This window comes from Diceros bicornis, chromosome 38 (genome assembly GCF_020826845.1).
Source record: "Diceros bicornis minor isolate mBicDic1 chromosome 38, mDicBic1.mat.cur, whole genome shotgun sequence".
In the NCBI taxonomy this organism is placed as follows: Eukaryota; Metazoa; Chordata; class Mammalia; order Perissodactyla; family Rhinocerotidae; genus Diceros; species Diceros bicornis.
This window is the reverse complement of record NC_080777.1, coordinates 30,963,911-30,973,278: the sequence shown is the minus strand read 5'-3', so window position 1 is coordinate 30,973,278 and position 9,368 is coordinate 30,963,911. Positions and strand designations below refer to the sequence as shown.

Genomic DNA, 9,368 nt, shown 5'->3' with positions numbered 1-9,368 from the left:
AGGACACACTGGGAATTCTGGAAGGACAGGGTTTGGGAATGGAATCACTTGGTTGACAAGAAATAAAGCTAGAAACTGATTGAAGCCTGCTCATTCTGAGTAGGGTGACCATGTGACTTGTTGTCCAAACTGGGACACTTTTGAGAGTGAAAGGAAGCACTATGAAAAAGTACACTAGAACAGCGGATGTAAACCAGGACTGTCCCAGCAGGCTCAGATGTATGTCATCCTATTTCTGATTTTTGTGGGCTCCTTACAAGAGATAGGGCAGAGACAAGACAATACCCTTCTGGCTTCCAAGGGCCAGAGAAAGGGAAAGAGTCACCACAAACTGCCTTGGTTTTTATCCACACACAAGTATAACACCCTAAGACCTTTCTGTGAAGGAGTTACTGCCCTATCTGGAGTTGCAACAGTCTTGATAGTACCATGATCATGGAGGTGGAACCCACTTTGGCTCACATCTGTACACCTGTCTTAGTCTGTTTGGGCTGCTATAACAGAATACCATAGCCTGGGTGGCTTATAAACAACAAGAATTTATTTCTTACAGTTTTGGAGGCTGGGAAGTTTAAGATCAAGGTGCTGGCAGATTCTGTGTCTGGTGAGAGCCTACTTCCTGATTTATAGATGGCCGTCTTTTCGCTGTGTTCTCATATGGCAGAAGGTGGTAAGGGAATTCTCAGGCTTCTTTTATAAAGGCACTAATCCCACTCATGAAGGCTCTGTCCTCAAGGCCTAATCATCTCCCCAAGGCCATCACCTTGGGGGTTAGGATTTCAATACAAATTCAGGGGAGACACATTCAAACCATAGCAAGACCCAAACCTCCAACGTGCCAATGTTGAGACCTTGCTGGAGCAACGTTTGCTTAGCTGGCATTGGAGAATGGACATTTTAAGTATCTATGAATCCCCTAGAATTGTGTGCAAAATTTGGTATGAATTCATATGTGCATTTTCCTAAGAAGAGAATACTTTCATCAGAGCATTGAAATGTTTCATATCTATTCCTAAAAAGTTAAGAAGAGCTAAACCAGCAGTTTTAACCTTCTTGAGAGAAGAAACAATGTTATTCACAATAAATTTTTCTATTTCCATTGAAATCTATTAAAAAAAAAAAACTCTTAGAACTAATGATTTTAGCAAGTTCACAGAATACAAGGTCAACACACAAAAATCAATCATATTGCTATGATATACTAATATCTACATATACTACATATACTAATAATATACAATTGGAAATCAAAATTTTACAAAGCAATAACATTTAAAATAGCATCCTCCTGTTATGGCCTGAATTGTGTCCCCCTCAAATTCATATATTGAAATCCTAGCCCCTAGTACCTCAGAATGCAACTGTATTTAGAGACAGAGTCTTTAAAGAGGTAAACTGAGGTCAATAGGGTGGACCCTAATCCATATGACGTATCCTTATAAGAAGAGGAAATTAGGACACAGACACACACAAAGGGAAGATCATATGAAGGGAGAAGATGGCCACTTACAAGTCAAGGAGAGAGGTCTTAGAAGAAATCAAAAGCAAATGTCAATCTGGTTGGGAAACTATGTATGAGAAAGAACACCATCTTGGCAAATTGGTAGCTCCAGTGGGCTCCCAGTGTCTGTTTCTTACCCCTCTTGTCTCATGCTTCTGCTGCCAACAGAGGTCAGCTCTAAAACCCTAAGTGAGCATCCGTGCTGTCTTCTGGGTCATTATAGAGGCTGACATCTGTTGAGTATTTTGCTCTTCGACAGTCAGTACACTAAGCATGTTACATATCTCATTTAAGTCTCACAATAACCCTATGAACTACATAGATGATAGTACATATCCATCTATATAGATGAGGAATCACAGAGAAATTGAGTAAGTTGTCCAAGTTTACAGCCAGTAAGCGCTGGACGTGAGATTCTTATTCAGTACAGTCTGCCACCAAAGCCCAGGTCTTTGACCCCGAGAGCAGGAGAACCCAGATCTGGACAAGGAGCTTGACTGGACCCAAAGGAAGCTCCTGAGTGATCCCGATGGCCTGATGTCCTGGCACTGTGAGCAAAACCTGTCAAGTGGGACCAGGAAATGAAGTTGCTATGCACTGTTCACGCCTGAAGGAGACTCCGCCAAGCTGGTCAATTCTGTTGTTGCAATTTGCCTGTTGAAAAACTAGGGTGACTACACAAGGATTAATTTCAGCCCCTCCTACTCCACTTTGAGCCTGTCTCTGGCTCAACGCCAGGCACTTGTATGCTTAGCATTCGCAGACTCAGATTTCCAGTCGCCCAACTTGGTGTGGCTCTACATTTGAGAGGACTCCCACCCTGTTTGGGACTAAGCGGCGCTAAACGGGTCTAAGTGGCAGGGATAGAAGGCTGGGGATGAGGGGCTGGAGCTGCGGTCTTAAGAGGTCTCGGGTAAGTACCGGGCTCCCGGGCCCAGCGGCCAGCAAGTCTAGTAGGGAAGGGGTGGGGCTCAGAGCGACTCCGCCCTCCGGCCCCACCCGCTTCCCGCCCCGCCCCCTTTGGGCCCCGCCTCCTGCCTGCCCCGCGGCGCATTGTGGGATCTGTCCGCGGGCGGGCGGTGGCGGACGTGGTTTGCGGTCATGGCCTTCCAGCCGGTGAGCCTCTCGCTCCATATGCTGTGCCAGGGGACTCCGCGTCACCTGGTTCTGGGCACTCAGCTCCGGACCAGGGTTCTTCTCCGCCGACCCCGCCCTGGATGCTGGGGTCCCGGTACCGCACGTGCGGGCTCGGGACCCTGCCCAGGTTCCCCCTCCGGCCACGGCCTGCTCCCCCGCTGGAGCGCCGGGTCCCCACCGCTGGAGCGGCTGGGCATAGGGGACGGTCACCACCCACTCCCCGGGCGCTTCCCCAGCGTGGCAGTCACGCGGCCTCCTCTACCCGCAGAGCCCAGTCCTGCTGGCCTCCCTGGGGGTGGGGCTGCTGACTCTGCTCGGCCTGGCCCTGGGCTCTTACTTGGTTCGGAGGTCCCGCCGGCCGCTGGTCACTCTCCTGGACCCCAATGAGAAGTACCTGCTGCGACTGCTAGACAAGACGGTAAGTTGTGGAGGAAGGGGCCAGGGTAGAGGAGGGGACCCGAGTTCCCTCCTGGTATGAAACGGACAGCATCCACTGTGGTTGCGATACCCCCAGGCAGCACCAGACCTGCCTGGTGTAACACTCGTGTCATCCATCCTCCAGACTGTGAGCCACAACACCAAGAGGTTCCGCTTTGCCCTGCCCACCGCCCACCACATTCTGGGGCTGCCTGTGGGTAAGGAAAGTGTGGAGTGGGCTCTTTCCCTGGTATCCTAAGAGGGTGATTCCCCTTCTGGGGTCTCTTGCAACACGCTGCTTCAATCTATTGCCTCCCCACCTCCTTTCCCCTCCTCCACCTGGCACTGGATCCTCCAGGCTGTGAGGTGCTACTAGGCCACTGTAGGGTATGGCATCTGTGCCCCAGATATCTTGAACACTCAACAGTCCTCCTTCCTTCCTGCAGGATTTGCTCATACCTGCCCTTGAGCACACACTCATTTTTTTCCCCATTGCCCAGACCCTCTACTCACTGCTGTGTAAGGTCCTGACAGTAATTGGTAAGAGTTTCTCCATTGGGGGGCTTATGAAGGATCCAGCTGGGTGTTCAAAGGGGTGTTCAAAGGGGTGAATCCTCCCTGCCTGGTAGCTCATTGGGACCACAGTAGGAAGCAAGACGTCCTTTTTCTCTCAAATCTCCCTGAGTATTTTGAAAGGTAACTGGAGTGCAGCATGTCCGCAAGCAGCCCTTATGTAGCTCTCCACATGGTCCCCAGGCAAACATGTCTACCTCTCTGCCCGAATCGATGGCAGCCTGGTCATCAGGCCATACACTCCTGTCACCAGTGATGAAGACCCAGGTTACGTGGATCTTGTCATCAAGGTAAGGGGGTAGGAGCTCCTTATCCTACTTTTTCTGGGATTTGTAGAAACTTCCAAGATTTGTTTGATAGCAGGAGATGCGTGTCCTTTGTGGATATCAAGAAAGTAGGTGGACTGGGAAAAGATGGCACATGTGTAATCCCTGCCCCAGCTTCAGGGAGGGTCAGTCAACAGGGGGCTCAGAAACCAGTGGCATTCCAAATAAAGTATTTTCCATTCTCTCTTATCAGGTCTACTTGAAGGGTGTGCACCCTAAATTTCCTGAGGGAGGGAAGATGTCTCAGTACCTGAATAGTCTGAAGATTGGGGATGTGGTGGAGTTTCGAGGGCCAAGTGGGTTGCTCACTTACAATGGAAAAGGTAACAGCCTCTCATCTCCTTGAGCCTTTCTCCCACTTCTCCAGTGCCCACAGTCCTCTTGGCACAATGTGGCTGTGTGTTCACATGTGTGTACATGTGTAAGGACCAGAGCTGCCCTTCCTTTAAACACAGCACTGCTATTATGGAAAGGCATATTTCTCAGCCCCATTTGCCACAGGGATCAGTTCCCTGTCCATTTGAATTGAGCAGCCATGACAGCTGTGGAAATGACTAAATAAACACCGCCTCTCTTTGCCTCCCTCAAAGATTCACCCCTCAGGCTGAACTATTCAGAGAGCCAGAGATAGCTTTCAGCCCCTCTCATGGGAACAGCTGGGTGCATTAGCAAGCCTCTGGAGTTGCTCTGTGCCACTTGGGAAAGTAGAGTCACACCTGGCTCCATGCCTGTTGCCCTCACCAGGGAGTGACCCTCTGCCAGAGGCAGCTGATGACTCACTGTGTGGCCCTAAACTGACTGGTAGTTAATAATATGGGACAGGGGCTGGCCCTGTGGCTTATCGGTTAAGTGCTCTCGCTCCGCTACTGGTGGCCCAGGTTCGGATGCCCGGCGCGCACCGACGTACCGCTTCTCCAACCATGCTGAGGCCTCGTCCCACATACAGCAACTAAAAGGATGTGCAACTATGACCTACAACTATCTACTGGGGCTTTGGGGGGTAAAAAAAAGGAGGAGGATTGGCAATAGGTGTTAGCTCAGAGCTGGTCTTCCTCAGCAAAAAGAGGAGGATTAGCATGGATGTTAGCTCAGGGCTGATCTTCCTCACAAAAAAAAAAAGAAGTTGGATGGTTTTCTCTGGTTATGAAAAAAAAAAAAAATATGGACAGATAGTCCTGGCCCCATTGTCCCTCAAGTGTATTATTGTCAGAGCTGGCTCGACTCAAACCCCCATCTAAGCTCCAGGATCAGGTTTCATAGCAGCTGCTACACTCACCTGGCACACGTTTCGAAATCTGCATTTGTTTTCTTAGTTCTCTATATTGACTTCATTCTCCCACCCTTCTCTTCACTTCTCAGGGAATTTTAGCATTCAGCCCAACAAAAAATCTCCACCAGAACCCCGAGTGGCAAAGAAACTGGGAATGATTGCCGGCGGAACAGGTGTATGTCACTTGAGGGGTCATTCTCTCCCACCGTTATTGACTGTTGCCATGAAAACTCCCAAGTGACCCTCAGAAAGTTTGGTAATCATAGACAAGCTGTTAATCAGGATTCCCAGCGGTGCCTAGAGCTCCCCAGTATCTGATAAACAAAATCATAATCAGGTAGAAACCAAAAAAGATTTTTTTTTAACTGATAGAATGAGAGAAGTAAATCAGGTGGGCTCTCCCAAGACCTCAAATTGAATGCATCTAATAAGTTTTAGATGAGAATAGAGAGAATCAGTTAGGAAAAGGATAGTCAACAAGAAAGAAAATTAACATTGGATACTTCTATATTAGACATTATGCTAGTCACTTTATGTATGTATCTACCAAGTAGGTACTAGCCTTCCGCTTTTACAGATGACAGACTGGAGGTTCAGAGAGGTTAAATGGCTTCCATAGGGTTGTTTAATTGGTAATGGCCAGAGGCAGGATTAGTATCTACTCTGCCCAATTCCAAAGCACATGCACTTGACCTGCATGTCCAGTGTTCCAGAACCCACATCACTGAATCAGTGGGTACTTGTAGTCATCTGTGACATTTGAGTCCTAGCCTCCATGGGACTTGCAGAGGAAGAGTCTTAGATTGACTCCTTAGAAGGATTTCAGCAGTATGAATTTAGTATTGAGCATGACCACAATTCACCTACCATATAGGAATTTTAGTGAGTTTGGGGTAAAGGGCATATCTGTCCAGAAATGTAGGTACTGGAGGATACACAGGAGGAGATTAGAGGATTGGGGCACTAAAGGAAAATGGAGTGGAGTAGTGAATGAGGAGAATTAAGAGAAAGGGTTGGTCACCTAAGGAGCTGGGTCAGGGGAGAGGCTGTGGCCACCCTATCTCACTCTGGGGTATCTGTATGCAGGAATCACCCCAATGCTACAGCTGACCCGGGCCATCCTGAATGACCCTGAAGATCCAACCCAGTGCTCTCTGCTTTTTGCCAACCAGGTTGGTTTGCTTTTCTCAGTCCTGGGACTGCAAAGTCACTGTGTGGGTAGGGCTAAGAGGTGTGGTGCTGACAGCCAGAACTGGTCCAGTGCCTGTGCTAGCCTCTGCCCAAGGTGCCCCCACAAGGTAGAGGACCCTCTCCTACAATAAGAAGGACAGAGCACTGGGCCAGATTCCTTCCCTGCCCAAAGGAAAGAAGGAAAGAAAACATGTAAGGAATCTAGTCCTGACATAGAAATGTGGTTGTCCTTGGTTAAATGTTCCATCTTTATTCCCTTATACTGTGTAAATAGAGGCTGTACCCCTCTCCTTCCCCTCATCCTAACTCCCTAAAAGTTCTGCTTATTCCCTAGAACTTGAGTTTTCTCTTTCCCTCCTGGTTGGAGAGCTATTATAGCAGAGCAATTTTTTATGTGGGCCTGAGAAGTTTCCTAAAGACTGCTTCCCCTTTTCATTTCAGACTGAAAAGGATATAATCTTACGAGAGGACTTGGAGGAACTGCAGATCCGATATCCCAATCGCTTTAAGCTCTGGTTCACTCTGGATCACCCCCCAGAAGGTACTCTGGACCTCCCAAAATCAGGGCCTTGCACCTCTGAGTTCTGGTTTCCGTGAAACCAACACTCCCTGTCACTGCCAGATTCCCAAGTCCAAGTGCATGGGAACACGGGTCTCCTGGCCCTTTCCTTCCAGTTACTGTTCACCATGGGGTGGCAGGGATGGCTCTGCCACTACCCGTCCAGCTGCTGCTATACCAGATACCTGCTCAGGAGCCTCTCTGGGCCCTCCCCATCTCCTGGCACTACACCCCCTTGCAGCATGGGTCTAGAGTGTCAGTTCTCTCCTCTCCCCCATCCTTCAGAGTGGGCCTACAGCAAGGGCTTTGTGACTGCTGACATGATCCAGGACCACCTGCCCGCCCCAGGGGATGACGTGCTGCTGCTGCTCTGTGGGCCTCCCCCGATGGTACAGCTGGCCTGCCATCCCAACTTGGACAAACTGGGCTACTCGCAGAAGATGCGATTCACCTACTGAGCATCCCCTAGTTCCCTGGTCCCTGCAGTTGTCCCCAGTCAGTACATAAATGCCATAAGCCCTAGATTCCTTTCCTGACAGGATCAGCCTTTTTGTCTTACTCTGGAGCTGAAATCTGCATGGTACCTGCAGGAACAACATCCTTGTAGCCATGGAAGAGGGCCAAGGCTGAGTTGTTCCCTGGAAGGCCCCCTAAATCTTCCTGTGATAAGAGGTCCAGGTCAGGCCCATGGAACAGTCTCTTCCATGGGTCAGAAAGAAGGAAGCCTGGACATTTGTTCCAAGACTGGCTAGTTCGTTGATAGCATACACTCTTCTTTGTGTCAGTGATGAAAGGAACAATCTATCCAATGGGTTTTACTTAATATTCAGTGCTTAACCCGTAGCAGATTCTGTATGTGTGAGTGAGTGCAAGTTGAGCAGACTTACAGAGGTAGTCTTACAGAGATCGCAGGAAAAAAGGAAATGGTTTCTCCAGACCTTAGAGAATGGAATCTGAAATATTGATTTGTGTCTGTCTCTCTGTGTCCCTGCACAGGCTGGAGGGAAATAGCCATCCGCAGTCTAAGACTGCTGCTTGTGGCAGGAACCTCTGGCTATGCAAATAAATGGGACTAAGGTCCCAGTGTTATACCTAAGGGGTTGTTGTGTCTGGAGTCCTTGTGTCCAAGGCTTTTCATGCCTGAGAATCTTGGGAGGAAGGGTTTCCCAGCACAGAATTTCTCCCAGTTCTTCCAAAGAACCTTTGAGCAGTTGTACCATGTGCTGAAATGTGAGCTGCCACCAAACTCGGTGATCATCTTAGCAGCTGTCTCAGCAGAGCCAGAAGCTCAACTTCTCCCTGGAGGCTTTTAACAGGGGGGAAAGAGAACACAAGTTAGAGGGGATGCTTTTTGAACCCAGGAACCCGTCACAGTGGTCCCCTGGTGTGGCCCCTCCTTCCCTTCTTTCTCTTGGCCCTTCCTTCACCATATTTATCTTTCAGGGTACCAGGCAAACAAACCAGAGTATTGTCTTTCTGTTTGGAAGAGAAGCCTTCTCCTTTAAAAAGGAACCTGATATCACCAGCCCTGGCCAGACTTGTTGGTGCCTGGACAGAGCTGGCTTCCCCCAGGCCCATCTGTCCTGACTGCCTGTCTCCTCTGCTATGAGAGCATGACTGAGTCCACTCCCTTCTCTCAGGACTGGACTAGGGCAGCTTCTTCAGATCTTCTTTGTTAGTCCCAATGGGACAGCACAAAGCATCAGTCTCAGGAGGAGGGTAGACATTGTCTTTCTGCATGGAACTGTGTATTGCTTTCCCTGGGGCCCCTGAAAGAAAGGCTTGTGGGACCCTCAGAATATCCCCCTCCAGAGGGCAGAGTCGTTAGTGAATTCTGTTGTTGGTATTGTATCAAATATTTCTTGATCAGCTAGTATGTGTATGGCACTGTGCTCTGTGAGACACACTTGGCCACTTCACCTCCAAAAAGGAAAATCTTGCTTAGGATTGTTGGGCTCAGATAGTGAAGCAGCCCAGCAAAGAGAATTTCCCACATGGAAGCTTACCATTCCTTGTCTTGCATGGGTTTCTGCCTCACCCACTCGACATACAGACCTGTATTAAAGACCTGCCATGTGCCAAGCACTGTGCTGGGCCCTGAAGATATGATTGTGACCAAGACTGGTCTTAGACCTCCAAAGTACTCATAGTCTAGAGTAAGAAAGAAAAGTGATCAACAATTACAACATGGTGTGATTAATACTGTAGTAGAGATACATACACGGTGCAGATAGGGAGGGGCTGGGAAAGATTCAGAGAAGAATTAACAGCCACGTACCAGGTACTGTGCTAAGTACAGATCATATAATTTATGACAGCCCTGTGAGTCTAAGATTAAGGATTGCCAAAGGTCAGACAGCTGGTCAGTAGCTGGCAGAGCCTGAATGTGAACCT

The 9,368-nt window shown here is 48.8% G+C and overlaps 1 protein-coding gene across 1 annotated transcript; it reads left to right on the top strand.

The window, feature by feature from the left end:
- Window positions 1–2,555: 2,555 nt before the first annotated feature.
- On the top strand, window positions 2,556–8,070 carry LOC131399503 (NADH-cytochrome b5 reductase 1). Its single transcript, XM_058533849.1, has 9 exons — window positions 2,556–2,617; window positions 2,907–3,056; window positions 3,201–3,273; window positions 3,812–3,918; window positions 4,148–4,277; window positions 5,314–5,397; window positions 6,311–6,396; window positions 6,857–6,956; window positions 7,260–8,070. The coding sequence occupies exons 1-9, from the start codon at window positions 2,603–2,605 to the stop codon at window positions 7,430–7,432; spliced, it is 918 nt and encodes a 305-aa protein (XP_058389832.1). The 5' UTR covers window positions 2,556–2,602; the 3' UTR covers window positions 7,433–8,070.
- Window positions 8,071–9,368: the final 1,298 nt, after the last annotated feature.

Excerpts from the sequence above, each read along its gene's own strand:
- LOC131399503 (XM_058533849.1), top strand. Across the intron at positions 3,057-3,200 it reads TGCGACTGCTAGACAAGACG|ACTGTGAGCCACAACACCAA; the intron begins GTAAGTTGTGGA and ends TCCATCCTCCAG. Across the intron at positions 3,274-3,811 it reads CATTCTGGGGCTGCCTGTGG|GCAAACATGTCTACCTCTCT; the intron begins GTAAGGAAAGTG and ends CATGGTCCCCAG.